The 23000-nt window shown below is 39.4% G+C and overlaps 1 protein-coding gene and 1 long non-coding RNA gene across 2 annotated transcripts in view; one reads left to right on the top strand and one right to left on the bottom strand.

Moving 5' to 3' along the window:
- Window positions 1–3082, top strand: part of snd1 (staphylococcal nuclease and tudor domain containing 1) — a 213564-nt gene extending 210482 nt beyond the window's left edge. Inside the window, exon 24 of the mRNA XM_074625382.1 lies at window positions 2082–3082. Within this exon, the coding sequence (XP_074481483.1) occupies window positions 2082–2147 (66 nt within the window). The 3' untranslated portion in view covers window positions 2148–3082. The remainder of the gene's footprint in view (window positions 1–2081) is intronic.
- On the bottom strand, window positions 793–8449 carry LOC141761778 (uncharacterized). The gene is made up of 4 exons (XR_012592636.1): window positions 8096–8449; window positions 6831–6916; window positions 6036–6132; window positions 793–935 (listed from the first exon to the last, which is right to left on the bottom strand). It is a non-coding gene; the product is annotated as an uncharacterized LOC141761778 (long non-coding RNA).
- Between the last annotated feature and the right edge of the window lie 14551 nt (window positions 8450–23000).

Below are 23000 nucleotides of genomic sequence, written 5' to 3'. Positions count from 1 at the left end.
CCTTTTCCCTCTTTACAGCTCCCCTCTCTCTCTCCTATCACCTTCCTCCTTAGAGCTCCCACTACCCTCCCTTCTTACCTCTTTTCTCAGCTCCCTCCTCACCTTAACCTCTCTGTCATTTCCCTCCTTCAAGCTCCCTCCTCCATCCTCTCTTCTCACCTCTCTCCTTACAGCTCCCTCTCCTCTCTTCCTCTACCCCCCTCACAGCTCCCGCCACCCTCCTTCCTTTCACATCCCTTCTTCCTCCTCTCAGCTCCCTCCTCCCTCATCTTAGCTCCTTTTACCCTCCAAGGTCCCTCCTGACAGCTCCCTCCTATCTCTCTTCTCACCTCTTTACAGCTTCCTCTTCCCTTCTCTCTCCCTCCTCTTACCTCCTACCTTACAGTTTCATCCTCTAACCTCTTACAGTTCCCACTATCTATCCACTACTACTATCTTACTTACTCCCTCCCTCCTCCCTCTAGCTCCCTCCAGCTCCCTCCAGCTCCCTCCAGCTCCCTCCTCTCTAGCTCCCTCCTCTCTAGCTCTCCCTCCCTCACTCCTCCTTCTACCTTACTTCCTCCTTACTCCCCCTCTACCTTACTCCTGCCTCTACCTTTCTACCTTACCCCCTGTATCTTCCCTTCTCACTCTACCTCCCCTCTATCTCCCTCCCTCTACCTTCTTCCCTCTTCACTCCTCCCTCCATATCCCTCTTCCCTTTAGCTCCCTCTACCTTACTTCCTCTATCCTCCCTCTACCTCCCTCCTTCCTCTACCTCACTACTACCTCACTCTTCCTCCCTCTTCCCTCCCTCACTCTACCTTCCTCCCAGCTTTGTGCTTGTAGCTCAGTGGGTATAGTGGTCGTCTTTTAACTGCGAGGTTGGATTCCTGGTTCCTCCTGTTTGCATGTCGAAGTGTCCTTGAGCGAGACCCCACAGCAGTCCACTGCTCCTAAGGATGAGATTAAATGCAAAGGTCAATTTCATGCATGTACCCGTATGTATATGACAAACCTAATAAAGTTAGTGTTTTTTAAGCACCCTACAACTCCCCCAGCTGGGATTGTACTCGTAAAGGCCAGATCACTTTTGTTTTATTTAATCTTTGACAGTAAAGTGTTTGTACAGATCCGAGGTGCCTTTCACAAGAACCCCCTTGAGCTTGCATAGATAGCACTTGGATCCTATTTTGTTTTTACTCATGTAAATGTCAACCATGATGGCTGAAAATCCCTCCCTGTGCTCTTTTAGTCGCCCCGTGGTTATGCAGTATGCTCAGACAATGAGCCAGTCAGAGGTGGAATTGGCTCTAATCACAATTGTAGTTACTACCATGTTTTCAGGGAGGAGGAAACAAAAAGGTAGTGGAGTGAGACACTGGGAAATGGCAATACGTACAAATGGCTTCATTCATTCATTCATCCTAATAACTAGTTCTAATTAGCACTGTCGCTAATTAGCCATGAATCATAGCATTACCAGCTGAGCGCACATGCTTCTGAGAGCCAAAAAAGAAACATCCCACACAGAGCCTTGTGAACACACACAAACACCCCTCAGACTGCACAATCTCTATCCCATTTAAATAACTAATACCATACTGGATACTGCTCCAAACTACACACATACACACACACACACACTTTGCCAATTGCATTGTAATAAAGGCGGCATTTAGCTAGGAAACCCATGTGATGGTTTATGAGGCGTTACGGGTATGTGAATGTAATGGAGTAGGAGAAGTAATAGACTGGGTGGTATTTGAGGCACTGTGGGCCTCCAGCTTGGATGGGCAAGCACAAAGAGTTGGATTAAATGGCGGTGATGATGATGATGATGATGATGATGATGATGATGATGATGATGATGATGATGCAGCGGCCTTTGCACTGGGCTGTGAAAGCAGTGATCTAACTTTCAACATGGCATGGTGAATGTTTGTCTCCCTCCCACTCTTTTTTTCCTCCTAACCATTAAACATGTAATGTGCAAGAGAGGTTATTGAAGCCCCCATTCAAAGCAATTGGGAACACAACCGCTTTTTATGGTTATTTGTTTCATTATGGTCAATAAAATCTGTCTCCGTCTTCCCCTTCAGCTCAACATTTGGCGCTATGGCGACTTCCGTGCGGACGACGCCGATGAGTTCGGTTACAGGCGTTAAAAAGGAAAATACACAAAACCGACCATCCAATCAACACCATTCCAAAGACCACCATGGACGGCGAATGACGCATTGGACAGAAGACAGATGACAGAAAAAAATCTAAACAAGCATTGACTCAATCCTCTTTTTTGACATTTCATCCCTCCAGTCCTGACTTCTCTTCTGCTCATACTTTATTTTTTTCTCCAGCTAGCCCCCGTAGCTCCAAATAGAGCATGCTAGCATTGCTAAATGAATAAATAATCATACAAGAATCACTTTCCAGTCATCCTTAATTTGTTCGTAATGGCCCACTGCCAGCTCAAGCAGCCTGCACTATTGCCAATCTGTGTTATTTTGCCATGTTACCTTTTCAGCAGACTTCCTGTGTGAATGATAATAATTATGATACTTAACGTATGTGTTTCCGCCAATCATGTTCTTTGCTCTCTAATGCTCTAGCCCAATCCCCCCCTCTGTACAGGAAGGGACTGGGTGTTCGGGGGAGACGCTTGATTTTTGCAAAACAAATGCTTCCCTAATGAATTTCATGTAAATGTGAGGATATGTTGAAAAGTGTAAATGGATTTATTTTAGAGAAATACTGTAGGTGGAGCCACACAGACAAAAAAAAAAAAAAAAAGGATGAGTTTATTTTTGTCTTCAATGTATATCTGTGTGATGACATTTGCGGATGTTTTTGTGGGGAGTATTTGTCGTTTAGTCACACTTTTATGACCAGTAAAAACGGATGCCATCACTTGGCATTTTCTCATCTCTCTATCTCCTTCTGTAAAGTTTACATTCTAATAATGGTTATGATCCTGTCTTGGGCAGTGTCTTCTCTTTCTGTCTCTGTATGCCACAGCAGAAACAGTGTTTGAATTTGTTTCCACGTAATGGACCTTTGCATTCTATTAAAAATCTGCTGAATAAAAATAAGCAAACTAAAAGTGTTTTGTTTATTTTTTTTCCTCAACTCAATTGATCTTGGTACAAGTGCCGACTCAGTTCTACTCACAATTTGAGTTTGGATGTTTGATTTTAGTGGAAAGAAAATTCCAATAAAGAAGAGCACTTCTACGCAGATAGAAGGTTTGTTAAATGTAAAACAAAGTACTCTGACGAAGGCCTATGACTAAAAGGTTATCAGTTTTTAAAATGAATTGGAAATTAGCAATGCTAATGCCAGCTTCAACTAGTTTAATCTTCACCTCTAAAACCTTTACAATTGTACAAATTGCTTTAGTTCTGCTTATCTGTTCTGTTCTCACTGTTTTTATGACATACTATGACTTTTTTCGACCTACTATAGACGGGTTTCTTGTGTACAAACATTACTGGGTGCGTGCGCATTCAGGGGGCAAAACCGCTCTGGCAGCCGTTGTAATCACTATCGATTTTGCATTTTGTACATTCTTGTTGACTATACGAGACCCCTGCAGAGATTTGTTTATTATTATTACCTGTTATGAAATGGTTAACGTTAGATCAGACATAAAGGTAAGTGTGATTTGACTTGGGGGGATTTGTGTCTGGTCCCTCTTGATGGATGCGGCCAGACACCTTTTCCTTAGTGATTCCTCAACAGGTATAATGTTAATATAAAACTGGAGTAGGGATAACTGATAACGTAATCTACCAACCAGCAACATGATATTTAATAGAGAGCCGTCAGGAGTCTAATGTTAATGTTCACATGCCCGACATACAAAAAGCTGTTGTGTGACTGGTTGTACTAATAACAAGACCAAGACTTTTTTCTGACATAATATACTGTAACTTTAAAAAAAAAAAATTCGACATACTATACTATGACTTTCTTTCGACATACTATACTTTCCCTTTTTTATTTTTACACACACTATCCTGACTTTTTTATTTTTCGACATACTATACTATGACTTTTTTTTTAATTACTGAACTATTACCTTTTTTTCGATATACTATACTATGTTTTAATTTTTTTCGATATACTATGACTTTTACGACATACAATACTATGATTTGTTTTTGTTGACATAGTATAATATGACTATTTTTCAACATACTTTACTATGACTTATTTATTTTTTCCGACATACTATACTTTGTCTTTTTTTATTCAGTCATAGTATAGTATGTCTAAAATAAAAAAGGCATAATACAGCATGTCCAAAAAAATAAAAGTCATAGTATAGTATGTCGAAAAAATTAAAAAAAGTCATAGTATAGCGTGTTGAAAAAAATAAAACATTCATAATATAGCATGTTGAAAAATAAATAAAAGTCATAGTATAGTATGTCAAAAAAATTAAAAAGTCATAGTATAATGTTGAAAAAAATATAAAAAAGTCATAGTATAGTGTGTCGAAAAATAAATAAAAGTCGTATGTCAAAAATAAAGTCATAGTATAGTATGTTGAAAATAATTAAAAAGTTATAGTATAGTATTTCGAAAAAAATCATAAAAAAACAGTATAGTATGTCGAAAAGAAGCTTACAAAATGTATATAGCATAGTATGAGTATTTCAAGAAAAGTCATTGCATTGTATGTTGAAAAAAGTCTAAAAAGTTATCGTACAGTATGTTGAAAAAAGTCATAGTATGGTATGTTGATAAAAGTCACAGTTTAGCATGTCGAAAAAAATCATACAATAGTCATAGTATAGTATGTACGCAATGTTAGTATTTGTCACTACGCTGAAGCCTCTTCCTGCTCCGTATCGGGGCTGTGGAGGAGTTCTCATACACATTCACGCAGTGAAGTCAGCTAACGACTGATCAGAGAGGCTCAGGTGGAGACAGAGAAGTGAACCTGGCTATGTCCAGTTGACGACAGCTACGCTCGTTACAGTAAGTAAGTGCAATGAAACCTTCGCAAGAAGCCAGTACTTTATCAATACACCTTCAACAAGCATAAACTTAATGTAAACGTTCTTTACTGTGGAGACACTCTTAGTTCAATTTTCCTCCACTGCATTTCATTCATTACATCCAAATGTGTATCAGTACATTCCGAGGCTGTCAATCGATCAAAATGTTTAATCGTAATTAATCACGATTAATTGCAAAATAATCACACGTTTTGTATCTGTTCAAAATGTACCTTAAAGGGAGATTTGTCAAGTATTTAATACTCCTATCAACATGGGAGTGGGCAAATATGCTTGCTATATGCTAACATATGTATATATTTAATCTTGGAAACTAATTAACAACACAAAACAATGACAATATTATCCAGAAACTTTCACAGGTACTGCATATAGCATAAAAATATATGCTCAAATCATAACATGACAAACTGCAGCCCAACAGGCAACAACAGTTGCCAGTGTGTCAGTGTGCTGACTTGACTATGACTTGCCCCAAACTGCATGTGATTATCATAAAGTGGACATGTCTGTAAAGGGGAGACTCGTGGGTACCCATAGAACCCATTTTCATTCACATATCATGAGGTCAATACGTAGACTTAATAACCTGAAAGATCACTCTGTCATATTGTAAAGATAAAGGTATGTCACTTTTGTCCATTATATGAAAAACATTAGAGGGAGAAAGAAGAACCGTGCTTACAAACTTACAAACAAATCAGAATGTCAGAATGATATCATGTTCCTAACATAGTCCTACAGGAAGCAGGTCAACAGGAAGTCAGCTTCCATTCGGCCTCTGATAGCTAGATGAAAAGCATCAACTGAGTTTAGACTGACCGATGCTCAGTTTCAATGACAAACCAATGTGTGTGTATTTAAATCTTTGATTCTCAGTGTGATTATGTAATGTGGGAAATCTGTAGGAATTCAATACTTATTTAAGTTGTAATATCTGACTAAAATAATACTTAATATTAAAGGTAAACAACATACACACACACATACATAAGAAGGATGCATATAGCTATTGCCGTAGCAACTTACATAAAGACGAGTCATGTCCACCTCCATTCCTGGAACGTCCTCTTTGGTGCCGTCTGGAGCAATCTGCTCAAGCAGGTGGAAGTTTTGCTCTGGAGTCCTGCACAGGAACAGATAAACACTTAGTGGAATATGACAAAATACCAAACCACAGACTATTAAAAAGCTGACCATTTTTAATTGATATGGCAACCTTTCCTTGGTCGTGTTGATGCCTTTGGCTCAGATAACTTTGTGGTCGAGTAAAGTTTGGTGTATGTACAGTATGTGTGTGTATGTACATAAATACTATGTAGCAGTAAACATCGTCACAGTGAGACAAAACTGTTTTTTTTGTTTTTTCAATCTGCACACTGAACTACAGGCTACAGAGTGAGTATAATAATGCTGTGACCACCAGCAGCCCCCGCCGGATGTGATGTTGCTTTTTCATACGTCAGCGGATGAATTCGCTTAATCTTCGCAGGTATTTAGACTGCGGTGGAAATGCAGACAACAGCGGGCTGAAGGAACCTTTTAGTTCCTTGAAAAGTAGTTCCAGCGGCTAAAAGTCCCGGGAACTTTTGGTGGAAAACCGGCTTTAGTGAAGGCTCTGAATGACTTTAATTTCCTAGTGTATGTGTCCGGGGATTTTATTGTGAAGGGTGGAACAAAAGGAGTGAAGTGGTGCCGTCTTGGTGCAGACCGCGGAGCCTCCGTGTTATTGTCATAAAGTATATGCGTAATGTAACCCTCGGCTACACAAGCATAAAAAAAGCTGTCTGTATGTTTAACTGTTTTGCATAGTTTTCCTCCTACCTTAAAATTCTTGTAAACTTATCAGCTGGCTGAGACAGAGCAGCCCCTCCTCTCTGGCGGTACCTGCAGGCAGTGATTCGCATCATCTGAGGGAGGACAGAGGACAGGATGAATGATAGTGACTGATGTCTGTGTTCTTCATTCTTTTTAAACTTCACTCAGTATTTTGATGTCAGGAATATGATTTATTTTATTAACATTTTAGATTGTTTTCCAGAGCCATATTAATGAGTTTATAATGGTGACTTTGCTGTTGTTAAACATTACTGTTGCTGCTCTAGAAACAACATTTAGCCTAGTTATGTTGAAAATATTCAATTCTAATCCGGTTCTGAATTTAAAAACAACCAGGCTGAGATAAGTATATCTAATATGCACACTTCAATATTTGTTTATTTATTGCAATACTGACCAATGATATTGCACATCGCAAATTTTACTCATATGGTGCAGGTCTAATTTTGTTATGGCATACCATACTATGACTTTCTTATGACATTTTTATGGCATACTATGCTATGGCCCTGGGACTGTATTTTATGGCATACTATACTAAGACTTTTGTTGATGTTTTTTATGACATAATGACTTCTTAATGATATACTATACTATGACTTTTTTATTGCATTTGTATGGCACACTATGCTATGGCCTTTTTATGATATTTTATGGCATACTATACTGAGACTTTTGTTGACGTTTTTTATGACATACTATACTATGACCCTTTATGGCATACTACAGTATACTATGACTTCTTAATGGCATACTATACAATGACTAATGACATTTCATGATATACTATACTATGACTTTAATGAAATTTAATTTCATACTATGACTTTTAAATGACATACTATACTATGACTTATTTATTGCATTTTTATGGCACACTATGCTATGGCCTTTTAATCATATCTTATGACATACTATACTATGACCCTTTATGGCATACTGTAGTATACACTACAGTATGCCATAAAGGGTCATAGTAACTACAGTATACTATGACTTCTTAATGGCATACTATACTATGACTTTTTAATGACAATGTTCTCTGACTTCATATGACATACTGTAGCCTACCATAACTTTTTAAAAGTGCTGTGACACATTGTCTACCAATTGTTGACATAATGCAGCAGATCTCTGCTCAGCAGACTCCCATTATATCCATAATGTTATTGTTCATATCAGCACAAACGACACCACCACGCAGCAGTCTTACGTTTCAAAACAGGAGTTTAACTTTCTTTTTAACTCACTCAAAAACTGTGGAAAGTCTGTCTTCATCTCAGCAGCCCTCTCTCCTCCTCCTCCTCCTCCTCCTCCTCCTTGGGCCGTCGGACGCTTTAGTCGGCTGCACTCTCTGCACACATGTCTGCAGTCTGTCCATCACACACAACTTGTCTTTATCGACAACTTTCATCTTTTTTTGAGGAACGAGACTCCCCTTTTTAGCAAAGATGATATCTTCTCCATCTTCCATGGTACATGTGCAACTTTCAGCAAACATGTTCCATGCAGTTACTCACGTCCATGTTTACTCCACAACAACTCCGGACAGCACACCTGACACTGATTGCTTCTTCTTCGTCTTCTCCAGTGACCTCTTTCCTCCTGTTTGCACCAGCAGCGCCCCCTACAGCCAAGAGGACCAAGTTCACACCGGCCCCTACACACTACACCAGGGGTCAGCAACCTTTACTATCAAAAGAGACATTTTAGGCAAAAAAAATAATATTTATTCTCGTATTATTGCGACTTTTTTTCTCGTAATATTATGACTTTTTCTCGTAAAGTTGTAACTTTATTCTCAAAATCAAAAAATATTTCCCCCTCAATGTGGCCCCATACCTCACTGCAAATGTTTTGTGGCTCCAGACACATTTTTATTTGTATTTTTTTTGCCTAAAATGGCTCTTTTGATAGTAAAGGTTGCCAACCCCTGCCCTACACCCTACCTACCATGCTCCCTACCCACTTCCACTCCGTTGGTGCGTTCGCGTGGAGGGTCCGACATGTTAATTGCCCTCCCAAACCAATTAGCGCTCCAACAGCGAGCTGCATCGATTCCAACTTAACCAACTGCACCTTAATGACGACGTGCAACGCCGTTTTGTGCTCGTCATGGGACACCGACCCGGATTGATTTATACCTGTAAAATGTTACAAACAGTCCCTTTAACAATATATATATTTGTTTACCCCTATCAACAGCTATAACCCCATAATGTATTACATTTTCAACTGTGCAATACTGACTTACCTGGATACTTTAGTGCAAACATCCAGGTGTGCTCATATGACATCAGCCGACCTATAGACAAATTAGAGAAGAGCAAATATTAGGCTAACACTGTAAGGCAAACAACATGGGCTTTGAACTTCTTTCAGACTCGGCTAAGTCTCATAAATATAGCTAACATAGTGACATTCAGTCCGTTAAAAGGACTGAGCTGAATACAGTCTTGAGGCAGTTTTATGGATCCATCCGAACAACTAAAGCATCAGCAAGAGACAGGGACGGAGACGGGGACACACATGTTTTACACCAACCACAGCCTGAGAGCCACTGCCATACAGAAACTGTCTGATGTGGGATTCAAGGCGAGGAAGTGAATGACTGACATTTTTTATGACATTTTATATGGCATGCTATATTATGACATTTTTGATGACATGCTATACTATGGCTTTTTTATGACATTTTCAAAGCATACTATTCTTTGACGTTTTAATTACATTTTTTATGACAAAATATATTATGATTTTTTAAATTATTATTCATGGCATACAATAATATGACTTTTTATGACCTTTTAAGACATACTATACTAGTATGACTTTTTTATTACTTCCTATACTACGACATTTTTTATGCCATTTTTAGGCATACTATACTGTGACCATATACACTTTGTTGAACCCAAGGAGGATACGGCCAAGACAGAATAGAACAACACTGCCATACACTGCAGTATTCATAAGATTGTTATATCAGCAATGTCACCTTGATGAAGTGGACTCCTACTGCATTTAAAAGCATAGAAACTTGTAAAAAAAACATACAGATTCTGTGACTGAAGTTATTTCTGACATGAGGCAGATGCTTCATTTATGTTGGAGACATACGGCAGATGTTAAACCACGGCGGACATCTATCAGTTCAAAAGTATGTTGAATGACAGCTCGGTCCACAGTGCCTATCTCCAAAAATAGATCTCTTAAAAAACTGTTCACACACCAGACTGGCTCGCTGCCTTACAATTAAACAATTTAACTACATTTGTCCCTTGATTAAAAATTCCAGACACACAGCATAACAACTCACCACATTATGTTCCATATGGACAAACGTCAGCTGCTATAGCACAATAAAGACGAATTGTTGCAACATAAAGCTCTCTCATGACAGTCCTTTGTGAAATTCACATTCAAAAACACAGTCAAAGTCATTTCTAATTTATCTCTTGGGGAAATATCAGAAAGGTTCCTTTTTCTTCCGAACTTGAAGGACGTGTTGGTGTCAGTGTGTGATTGACAGGCTGAGCGCCAGCAGGGGAATGGACAGACATTTACGCTATATGCAATATGCTATATAGGTTACATTTGCATTAGTTCGAACGAATTATGTTAGTGCACATTCGTTCCAGCTCCAAAAAGTGACTAGTAGCAGGCTGCTGTCTGACAGTTAGTCACTGTCACTGTCTGCCGATGACAGAATGGTGACTTTACTGCTTTGTACTAATGGGTTAACAAGAACCAGTTCTCCATCACCACAAATATAGAACTAATGGCTTTCTGGCTGGTTAATATATTGCTGGCGTAATGGGTGTTGATTTTTACCTAAAGGAGAACACATGATTTACAGAGCAGATATGCAAACTGTAGTTAATTTCGGTTGGACTTTAATATGAAAAGCACCTTCAGCGGGAACAAAAGCGCACCTGGTTGTTTTCCTTTTGAAATTAAACACTCTGACTCGAGGTTGTTATTGCAAACTCCCCTGAAACGGGGTGACTAAGATAAAAAATGTACCTACTAAAATTAAAATTGTGATGTTGAAAAAAACAGTTTCAGTCTCGAAGACATGTTTTTCAATTAGACATGGCAGGAGTACTTTTATTTTTTATGACTTTCACTGTGGTTGATTGATGACACACAGTATCGTAGCTTTTTGCATGATCACAGTAAGAACCAAAAGCATAGATTACTATTCAAGACCGGGCTTTGAATTGTATCTGCTTTAAAAGCTCATTCAAAAGTGTTACAAAAATAGATGATTCAAGTGGAATTTAAAGTCTGACAGGTTTTTAGAAAAAGAGAAAGTGTTGTCAACATGCCTCCCCACTGGATGCCAGTCTTAATTCCAGGTGCCACACAGCAGTCAGGAGCTACCAAATCAAAGATGGCCTGAGCAATTTATCACCGGTGTTCACGTCCAATTACCAGAGGTTGGGATGAGAAATATGCTCTAAGGGCAATTAACAATCCTGTCTGTCCTGTCAGTTGACTCATGGACTGGCTGAGACGACTTTGTCTTATAGATCCATGTCCTTCCTCTGTCTTTTTTTGTCACAAACTATCCATTGTCTCTCCGCCCTGCTCCCCGTATCGCTCCCTATTTGCCTCATTGCTTTTCCTCTCTGAGCTGATGAGATAGCTACTGGGCCTACTTACTAAAAGAAGAAAAAGGGAAGGAAAAGAAAGCGATCGTGGGAGATATGAAAAGTGGTTGTCTGTTGGAGTTGTAAGCTGAGCCTTCTGGTTTCATCTCCTTCTCTGTTTGTAAAGCTGTCATAGTTGAAACAACGCCCAGCAGACGTAACACGCAGATTACAGAGGGCTGTTGTCAGCAAATTGTTTGCTTAGAAATGTCGATTATTCGGTGGTTCCACGGCATCGGTGGCAGCCAAATCAAAACTGTGTCAAAAACAATTAAAGCATGAAATGTTGCCTTGTTGTGAAGGATTTATAAAAGAAAAGCACCCATCACCCAGGTCCTTTTTTCAATTAGGCAAACGGTGTTATTCTGTGATCTGTGCACGTGTTTATATTCGGTACCAGTGCAGCTACGAGACTGCCAGAAAGAGAAAAAAATAAATCAATGATTTGATGCGAACAAGAAGCAATGGTATGAGGAAATATCTTTTTTTCATGAACCCAAGGCATGTTTCCCCTCTGAGGGGTTTGAGGAGAAAACGAAACCCATCTCAATAATTCACAAACCTGAGAAGAAAGAAAGAAAATGCTTTTAAAAACATTTGAGGGGTTTGACGCAAACGGAGGATAGATTTCAGTGACATGGTTTATGTGTATACAGTTTGTGTGTAGTATCAGTGAACGCACCACTGGTCACAGAGATCACAGAACTGTTGTTTACTTCTCTCTTGAACCTCTTCTGCTTTGAGTAAACTCTTGAGATTTCATCGCATGTTTTATAGATAAGAAGTAGTCAAACTTATATAAAAATGTCATGGATCATTCAAAAGCTGGATTTACATGTTGGTATCCTTTTACAAGCAAGATAATATTTTTTGATTAACTCTTATTTTAACAGGCTGAGATCGGGAGGTTAAATATGTGGCAGACAAAGTTAATTTTATTCCATTTATAATGTCAATCTGCTCTTCTGAATTGTTAATTTATTGTTCATGCCACTTAATTTCATGCCTTCTGCCTCAAAAAATACTGCATCGCTCCCCTGTCTTTCCTTATCTCTCAGTAACACCCGCTCACGTCCTGCCCTCTGTCTTCCAGTGGTGCCGTTTGTGTCCAAAAATGTACCTGCTTCAGCTCCTAAAGGATCGCAGCCACTGTCACACCGGCCAGCACACATGCAATCAGCTCTTCCTGGATACAATTATAATCTTCGGGAAGGGATCCTGTCCGAAAAAGGCTTCTCCTGCCCGCCTGTCTGTCTGTCTGGCAGACATGTCTGGCACCCTGTAAAACATCATAGACACAAACGTCACAGGGAGTCTTGCAGTTATGGGGAGGTGGAAACAGTGTTAATCTGTAGATTTACTCCATCATTTGCGTGGGGGAAAGATATCTAAAGCTGCATTCGTGTTTACTGGAAAAGCACTTTTAATTTGACAACTTTAATACATGACAAAAACATGATGAAAACTAAGTAAAAACTAACCTTTGAAATTAAGAAATGTGACAAAATGCATTCAACTTTTCATCAACAAATGAGACCAATTCCATACTCCATACTAATTTGATACAGTATATACTATATACTAATCTTTGCAGTACAATAAATCAACATATGTCACTGTTTTATATTGACGGGACATTATTAAATACTTGCGCCACAGGAAGTCAATCAAATTGCAACTTGTCAATGAAACTCCACAGAGAGAAAACAAAGTGTTTTTCCAAATATTCCATTGTTATAATTTGTTTTGTAACATGTTCCTTGAGCTCTTTCACCACCAGCCACAATTAGACTAATCTTTTTCCAGCTGTGAGCAGCTCCTTAATTTCCTTTGAGCATTGCATTGTTGGAGAATAATGCCCATCAACAGCACACTCAAAAAATGAAAGTTTTTAGTATGTAGTGCTGACTGTTTTGATTATACTTTAATTGGTGACTTTTCCAGTGTGAACACACTCAAAACCTGCTTCAAATTGGTATTCAGTATGAATGGGGGACACAGCTGGTTTTATCTTCTTCAGAAGTTGATGTAGCGTTAGCACAACTAAGCAGCATTTTGTCGTATTATGTCACTGCCAGTAATGTTAGCATTACTAGATCTAGTTGTAGTTCCGTGAATGAATATTACATCGTGGTGCATTTTGCTGACAGTTAACAGTATTTTAGTGGAAACAAAGCACTGGCACTCGCAGATAAAGGGTCTTTTTTTTGTTTAATCTGGGCAAAAAAACAAACAGCTAGAAGCCATCATCAGCTGATGATGGCCAGTACTGATTTGCTGATCACATATCACACATTGTTTTTTTATGTGGCATGAATCAGATGTGAGAGATGTGTTGGAGAGAAAACTCTGCCTTCCTTTTTTGTCACAATGGCTTTCATTGTATCAGTTGTAGCCACACAGAAATCTGCCTTTTTAGTATCCATGAACAGATGGTGTTGTAAAATGAGTCAGCATTTGGACATTTTACTGTTCAGTTTAAAAATGTTAATGGTAAAAAAAATAAAATACCATTTATGCATTTGAACAAAATTGCTTTGGGGGAAGTTATTCATCATAAGTTTGCTGCTGATTAAAGGTCCAGTGTGTAACATTTCAGGGGATCTATTAGCAGAAATGGGATATAATATTCACAACTATGTTTTCATTAGTGTAAAATCACCTGAAACTAAGAATCATTATGTTTTTGTAAGCTTAGAATGAGCCCTTAACACTAGGGAGCAAGTCCTGAACACGGGTGTCTGTCATGTTTCTACAGTAGCCCAGAACGGACAAACCAAACACTGGCTCTAGAGAGAGACTTTGGCATTTTTACGTTACCTGAAGGCCACCTTAGTTCTGCAACACGCCTATGAAACTGCAGTAACGTGAGCCACAGAGTACAAGAGTTCCGTTTTTCCTAAAGTAGTGTTATTATGGTAAGGAGGGCCTCTGAGCGAGGCAAAAGGGCGTTACCACAGTTTTGCACTTGCCAGCTCACGCTACTGCAGTCCTGGAAAAGGAGGCGTGAGCGGAGGGGGTACTCAGTTGGTTGCAATCTGCAACCACACCACTAGATGCCGCCAAATCCTACATACTGGACCTTTAAGTGTTAAACATGGTCATTCATTTTTAAATCTGTGTAATTCAGTATTAGAATACCAAGATGTTTTTCAAATTCAATCAAACATATTCTATTTTTGGATCAACCTATTTGTTGTGATTCGTTCATCTGCATAAAGTCAACACTGAATATAAATGTTGGAATTTGGCAATTGATATAAAAAAAAATACACTGTGGATCATTCATTTAATGTATTACTTACTGTAGTTAAAACAAGATTCACTTGTGTGTTCATCCCACCCAAAACATTATCTTTAACAAATCATGCAAATCATGTTAACAGACTATGGGCTTAGTACTTATCTTACACATCAAGAGGAACATAGAAGATGTTGTTTTACTAAGAGAGGCATGTGCAGAATGACTTCACAGAGAAGAAAATCAGAATCAGTATGTAGGGTTGAATGAATGCAGCGATGTGGCGAGTGATGTGAAAGCATTTGGAAATATTGCGATGAAATAGAAAAAGGCACGGCTGGCCGGCAATTATCATTCCTTTTAAAATGGTTGTATACTTTTCCACAAAAAAGTAGAAGCCTAAAAACATGTGTTTTTTCTAATGAGCTTCTGTAGAGAGCCTATAGGAGCCAATACATGTAACATCTACATCTACTATATTTGGAGAAAATTGTGTGTGTGTGTGTTTTTTTTTAAACCAGTGCAGTAAAACATAATGTGCCGTGTTGTTGACTTGCAGCACGCTATGTTTTTATCAACATAACTTTTCCATCATCAGGGATGAAATCTACCCTGAAAAAGCTTTTTATAGGGGATGCCAGCCGCTTCATCCCTGAGCGATTTCAAGAGCATTAGACTTGCTCTGCACATCATCATATTACACCACAGACAACGATAACACACAGCTGTACAAATCGGAGGAGATTCATACCACTTCCCTTGTGTATTATGAGCAGTTCAGCGTGTCACTGAGCCACCTTCAAGTGCCTCTTAGTATTTTTCTCATGTTTCTTTTCTCCTACAGCGCGGTGTCTTTAGATTAAATTGCTGTTTGATTCAAAGTTAGTTTACCAACAGCGAACAATCGCAGAGTCCAACTGTTAAGTGCTCTTTGTATATTCACCTTTCGTAGTGTTTGTCGTCTCCACTACTCTGACAACTTACATAGCAGTGGGATTCAACCCAGCTTCTTGCTGTGGAACGCATGTACTGCATCTGTCGGGCTTGTTGAACACCATAAAACCTCAGCTTGCCACATATCTGTCATAATATTCATTTACTGTAAGTACCAGCAACAAAGAGCTATTTGGCATCTGACATGTGAATCACCAAACACCCTGTAGTTTCACTGTCAATAACAAAATAGGTTGAGAAAAATGTCTAATGCGAGGGTGACAACGGAGAAATGTGTTGTTCTAATACTGCTTCAGTGTTTGAGCCATTGTCTGGGAGGGGGTACTTTTCTGGGACAATAATACTTTCTACACAATACAGTAAAGGCTGTACACCCAGTAAGTGCTGCAGAGTATAAAATACATACTGTTACACACAAATAAAGAGTTGACTCTTTCATCATTACATATATAAACGTGATCCTAAAATCGATCCACACATGAATTGGTATTGTAAAAATAACCCTCCTTAGTTTATGGGAACGTCACTATGACATTTAATATCACATCATGTCGCTCATCACAGCCTCACATCTACATGCACTGTAATTAAAAATGTGTTTTGGATCGAGACTCCGGGAGAGGATTGGCAGGAACACACGGTCCTGAGAGAGTTATTAGCTTGAGAGAGAAGTTTTAATTAATCTACGATTTTTTCATGGGACTGCGTGAACTGTTTTCAATGCGTCTGTAGGAACTGTAGAATAATTAATCATAATGTCAAGTGTGATGTGAACAGAAGCACGGAGGTTTCTGTCTGGTGCTGTTTGCACGGAATGTAACCAGCGGATCTGCTGTGCATAAATTGTGCCTTGATGGTGCGCAACATCACTCAATCACAGTAGCGATTGCAAATGGAACAGACATCTGCAGATGGATTTGAAGAGACTCACCAGACAAAAGGAAAGTCCTTCAGTATAGACTACTCAACTCGAGTCAGCAAGATAACACCAAAGTAGGGCCCTAGGTGATAATGAATTCATTACTAGGATGCCTAAAATTATGTTTGCATTTTTTCAATCAATACATTCAAGAGTGGCATTACATTTAGTGATGACTGCACTTATGTTACTAATGACAAATTACTGTTAAGTCACGTTTGGCAATTAAAACTGTCTCCCATTGGATGCCAAGCTAACGTTATAATTTCACAGCCTGACAGAACAAACTGCTGCTCAGCTCTGACTGTCCAAAAATCCCCATGATAAAATCATTAAAGTGATGTACGACTACTCTTTCCTGTCCACAACATGGCAGGAAAATGACGTGTGCAGACGGCCAACGCTAGATTGTTTATTGACCGACAGACTCATCACTCTGTTGGTCTTTGAGAAGAAAAACCCAATCTTCATGGACCTTTTCAATACCCGAACAATACATAGTGGCACTTCACTCCCTAAAAACATCTTTGAGTGCACAGACACTGGTTTGAAATGAACATTTACAGCCAACACTATCGTTTTTGTATTGGGCTAACTCTCAAAATAAATGTTGATACAGCTTTTAAAACTTAAACTAGAAATACCGTCTAGATTGTGACCTCACGTCCATATGGGATGGACGTGAGGTCACAGTGAGCTTTGACCACCAAAATCTAATCAGTTCATCCTTGAGTCCAAGTGGACGTTTGTGCCAAATTTGACAACATTCCCTCAAGGTGTTCCTGAGATATAGCGTTCACGAGAATGGGATGGACGTGAGGTCACTGTAACCTTGACCGTTGACCACCTTGAACTTAAAAATCTTATTACATTTGTCATATACATACAGGTACATACATGAAATTTGACCTCTGCATTTTATTCATGCTAAGCATTTAGAAGCAGTAGCCTGGGGAGCAATTTGCAGTTCAGTGTCTTGCTCAAGGTCACGGGCAGTAGGAGCCGGGGATCAAACTGCCTACATTGTGGTTAAAGGATGACCTGCTCTACCCATTGAACTACAGTCACCCTTGACCTATGACCACCAAAATCTAATCAACTCATCCTTGAGTCCAAGTGGACGTTTGTGCCAAATTTGAAGAAATTCCCTTCAGGTGTTCCTGAGAAACCGCGCTGACGGTCGGACGTACTGTATGTACAAACAGACAACCCGAAAAACATAATGCCTCTGGCTATGCGGAAGCATAAAAATGAGAGGCCTGTTAACAGCTTTGACCTTACTCTTGATTTTATGGCAGACGATGGGTACATAGAGGTTGTAGTGACGGGACATTTTGTTTTAAAGGGGTCTTCGTCAAAATTCTCTGCTGCTTTAACCCAATAAGCAAACCACTAAGCTAAGGCTTTATGAGTTTATCTAGTCTGTATTTCGTGTATTATGTTGCATGAACATGCATATTAATTAGGAAAAATGATTTTCCTGAAAAACTAATACCAGATCTTAATGCTTCAAACAGGCAGGTTCTCATGGTCGTCGCTAATCTCCATCAATTAGATATTTTAATTAAAATGGCTTAAATAATGCAGATATGGGATTCAAATCCATGATACTCACGAGGTGTTTGCCTTTTCAATCTCATCAGTATTATTTCAGCGAGCCATCTGTGAACCTTTCTATCCCAGCCATTAAATTTGAACATCCTCTCACCCATAATGTTAATAAAGTACAAGGTAGTGGATTTAACTCCTGGGATCTGCGTCCACTATTAATACTCCCAGTGGGCCGGCACTGTCCACATTCGAGCCATAGAGCTCTAAAGCTTGTCTTATCATTCATCACATTTAAATAAATTCACACCCACAGTAGTCTTAACTGCTGCTCATAGAAGTGGATTTATTAATATGACACTTTTTTCTTTTTTTTATTGCAGGCTACTCTACTCTACTTGCTCCTCATTCTATTGTAATGTGAATTTACTGTTTTGAATACACAAAGGAGGGACTGAAGAAGTATGTTAAGCCTTAAAATAATCCTTAAAAATACTGTGCACTTGAAGAATTACTGGTTTGTTGAAGAAACCCCCCAAGAGCCAGAATTCAAGTTTAATTAGGTAGACATTGTCCAGAATATATAGATTTATATGTAATTCCTTTTCAGTGTTCAGTGTAATCCTGCTTCTTAACATTTCAACACCCCGGAGTATTTTTTTTCTGTAAGCTCCTATTACAACTGCGAGTCCATTCCATTGTATGTCCCAGATAGTGATGAAGTTATTGTTAGTGGACACATAAGTGGGGATTTGATCCTGCAGTCAAATTTAATTAAGGCCGTTTAGCTATGTGAGACTTGCTTTTGTGCGTTATATTCAAATGTGATCGCAGAGCAAAGGTTGGGATTTGTACTTAGAATTATCAAACCCAAATGGAACCAGTAAAATGGTAATTTCTCCAACCAATGTTTATGTATTTCTTTTTGTAACGCTTACAAAGAGGATCACAGCTGCCCATTATGATGCTGACATCTGAACTGTCAGTAAATTGACCCATTATGACGCCCCTCACCACCATAGGCCATATTCAAACCAACAACAACACAGAAATCAAAACAATTTCAAGGGCCTGTGTTGGTGTGAGCGTTGATGTGGGCGTTTTTTTTGTTGGGATGATACTGGAAGTCCAGTTTGAAGGCTTTTAAGATGGAAATACACTGTTCTGTCAGAAACACTCATGTCAAAGAATTGACCATTTATAGCACATGGTTATACAGTTAGATTTGCCTGAAGTGCTCTTTGAGGAAGCTCTCAAAGGATCTGAGCAGCGAAAAAAAGATTCTGCTTGGAGAACAAATCCTCCATCAATAAAACCGTACATGGACATGAAATCAACAATACCAAAAATGTAGCGCATAAGGAAGGAGGAGGCTGCAGCATCGAACAGTGTTGGCACGAGCGCTTCAGCAGAGTGATGCTAAGAAGTGTTAGGTTATAATAGCCATGCTAAATATGATTGGACATTGTCAGTCAGCTGGTAGCCAAACAGCTGAATAATGAGCGAGTGAATGTGAAGCCTGAACACAGCTTCTAATGCAAATCACCGAATGCAAGTTTGAATCAGCTACATTCATTTATATTCATTTGAGGCAAGAGTTGAACTATGGGATGTTATCATACCTGGGGATGGGTAATGTTTGAAATTTTTCCATACTAGTGCAAATATGATTCCTAACCCTAACCGATACCTTTTTTTGAGAAATGTAAACATTCCCATTTTAAAGGGACAGATTTGGCAGCATCTAGTGGTGGGGTTGCAGATTGCAACCAACTGAGTACCCCCCTCTGCTCACTCCTTCCTTTCCAAGACTTCCTTTCCGTGAGCCGCCAAGTGCAAAACGGTGGTAATGCCATTTGCCTCACTAAGAGGTCATCCTTACAATAATAACACTACTTTAGGAGCAACGGATGTCAGACAGCAGCTGGCGGTACCAAGGTTTTGCACTCTGCGGCTCACGTTACCACAGTTTAACAAGCGTGTTGGAAAACTACGGTGGCCTTCAAGAACATTAAAAACATCAAAGGCTCTCTCTAGAGCCAGTGTTTGGTTTGTCCGTTCTGGGCTACTGTAGAAACATGGCAGAGCAACATCCATATGTATATATGAAGGCTTAATTCTAAGCTAACGAAAGCACAACAATTCTTAGTTTCAGGTGATTATACACTAATGAAAACATGGTTATGAATATTATATTCCATTTCTGCTAATAGATCCCCCAAAATGTTACACAATCGCCCTTTGATTAAAGAAGCCAAATGTTGAACGTCTAGGAGCACCCTCGAGGCTTGGGGGTTGAGGCACCGACAAAGCCGCAACCTTTTTTTGCATCTCACTCTTCCCCTTGTTACCTATTGTCCTGTTAACATTCCTTTCCTAAAATTGTCAAAATTAAGATTGAAATTATCTTTTCAAACAATAAGCTTTTCAGCACCTTTTGATACTCGGGCGATATGGAAACATTTTGGTCAGCACTTTAAAAAGTATTTGGGTTTGACACCATGGCAGCAAACTTGATTGTTTGCAAGGTAGAAATAGCTCAATGTTAAATGCCACACAATATTTTCAATCAGCGTGTAGCCAAATCACCACAACCCCGGTGAGTGACAGAGGAGGAAGACGACTAAGAAAAAACAGTGATTTAAAAAGCCACGCTGTCATTGTCATTCCCACCCACGCTGCGTCATGACTGTAAAGAGAGGGGAGTCTTCACCGAGCAATTAAGTGTTGATCCACGTAGACACACTGATCCACTCGGATATACAGTACAGTAGTCTATCACTGCATGAATGTGACACTAATGCGCTTGTCTGTTGTTTGGACATTACGTAATCCACTTACAGTACGGACCTTCAGCTGTCAGTGCAGTAGGAGGGAGGCAGGTGCCGGTTCCGTTTATTTATTGTGAAAACACTGAAGGTCTTCAGTGGGGGAGTGAATAACTCCATTCTGAAAATAATCGGTGAATAAGAAAAGCCTTATTCGTATAAAAGATATGCTTGCCTCAGGTTTTGGTATTATATTGAGGGACACTGCACCGCAATTTCAAAAGAAGCCTCCAAGGTTGCTGAGCGATAATTTGCTCACACATGAGTCATGTATCCAACAGGGCAAAGATTCATCTGAGGCCCGATAAGCAATAAGAATCCAGATAATAATTATCAGATACACTGCTTTTTAAACTACACACAGACCTTTGTTGAACTCCTTTGTGTGTTTATGGGTGTGTATATGCGTACACCTGTGTGTCAGGGCATGTTATTCCCCATCGGTGTTTCAGCAGCAGCCCATTTCTTTGAACATAACTCATGCTGTGGGAGGCAATTGTGTTATTTGTTTGCTTTTCTGGCCACCCCAAGACAAGGTTTCCTGCTGCAGTATTGTTTTATCTTGTCCATGTTCCCTTTACACACTGTGTATAATCCAAATGAAAAAAGTTTCTGTCTTTTTTTGTTGTTGTCCTGTCTGGTAGATAAGTAGACCTTGCCTCCACGTTAAAACTGTTTTATTAGAACTTATCTTTCAAAAAATGCTGGAACAAATATTTTTAATATGCACTTGAAATAAAAGAGCCCTTCTCTATTGAAGAGAACTTTTTAAAAAAGGATTTCAGACAGAACTGTGTTCTTGGTTGCTGCAGTATTGTTTGTTGGATTAAAATAAACCTCTTCTATTGATCTTTCCATTACTGAGGGACGCTGACAGAATAATATCCTGTCAATAATAAATATGGATGTCAAAGCTAGTGTTGGCACTTAGGAGGTTGAAAATACATATTCATATGCATATGATGGACCACAGCAGAGTTTTGGGAGAAATAAACATCCTTAGTTATTATTTATTTTAGTTTAACAGTCAAACACCAATCAGAACTGTGTTGGTGTGGTTTGATCATATTTAATTTACAATGCTGGCAACGTACACAAACCACACCATGACTGTAATCAGATCAGAGACACACATGAAAGTATGTGACATTTCCCTTTTTAGCATCCCCCATTACATGTACAAATGCATAATGCAAACAGCGCATATAAAATATGAAATATCCAAAACTGTTGGTAGGATATTCTGCGTTCATGTAGAAGCCCGTTAACAACTCAAGAAGCTGATTGAAAAAAAGCTTATTTCAGGACCTTTAAATGTACTAATACATCACCTCTACACTCACCTTTAATTTAATCAATTCAGAATCAGGCATGTCCTTTTGCTCGATACTTTTGCAGCATTGAAACGTATCTAAAAGCGGCTCACTGGTCAATACGCATCTGATTAGAGCGGTTTCCATGGTTACGCGTAATTATCCGCCTCATGTATAATTTAACACGATATACTTTCAGTAATTCCAATGGCTGCACCTGTACAGACGTTCAGGCTTGGGAACACAAATTAACCTGTGTTTGATTAGAGAGCTGTAAGCGCTCTGTGTTGAATGCTAAAAACACACATGAGAAAGGAGGGAGGACGAGGAGGAAGTAGACACGGTGGAAGCGCAGAGGAGGCCATCCCCGACACACACACACACACACACACACACATAGAGAGTGAAAACAGCGCCTGTTCTCCTCTGCTGTCTTCTCCTTTTACACCTTGTTGGAGGAACCCCTCCACTGAAGTGACAGCACACACCAGAGGGTGTGAGCCTCATCGCCAGAGCACGCCTCCCGCCTCTTTCCCCAAAGCCTCGCAGTACTTCCGGTACGCTGGCAAGCCAAGCGTGCACAATGCAAGTACAGGACAACACGCATGCATACACATTTGAAAAGCATATCGCTCTGTGACATCGCAGCACAAGGACACCCTCTCTCCTTGCCCTGCAGCTTGATCACACATGTACT

The sequence above is a fragment of the Sebastes fasciatus genome, chromosome 23, assembly GCF_043250625.1.
Source record: "Sebastes fasciatus isolate fSebFas1 chromosome 23, fSebFas1.pri, whole genome shotgun sequence".
Taxonomy (NCBI): Eukaryota; Metazoa; Chordata; class Actinopteri; order Perciformes; family Sebastidae; genus Sebastes; species Sebastes fasciatus.
This window is presented reverse-complemented; position numbering and strand designations above follow the sequence as displayed.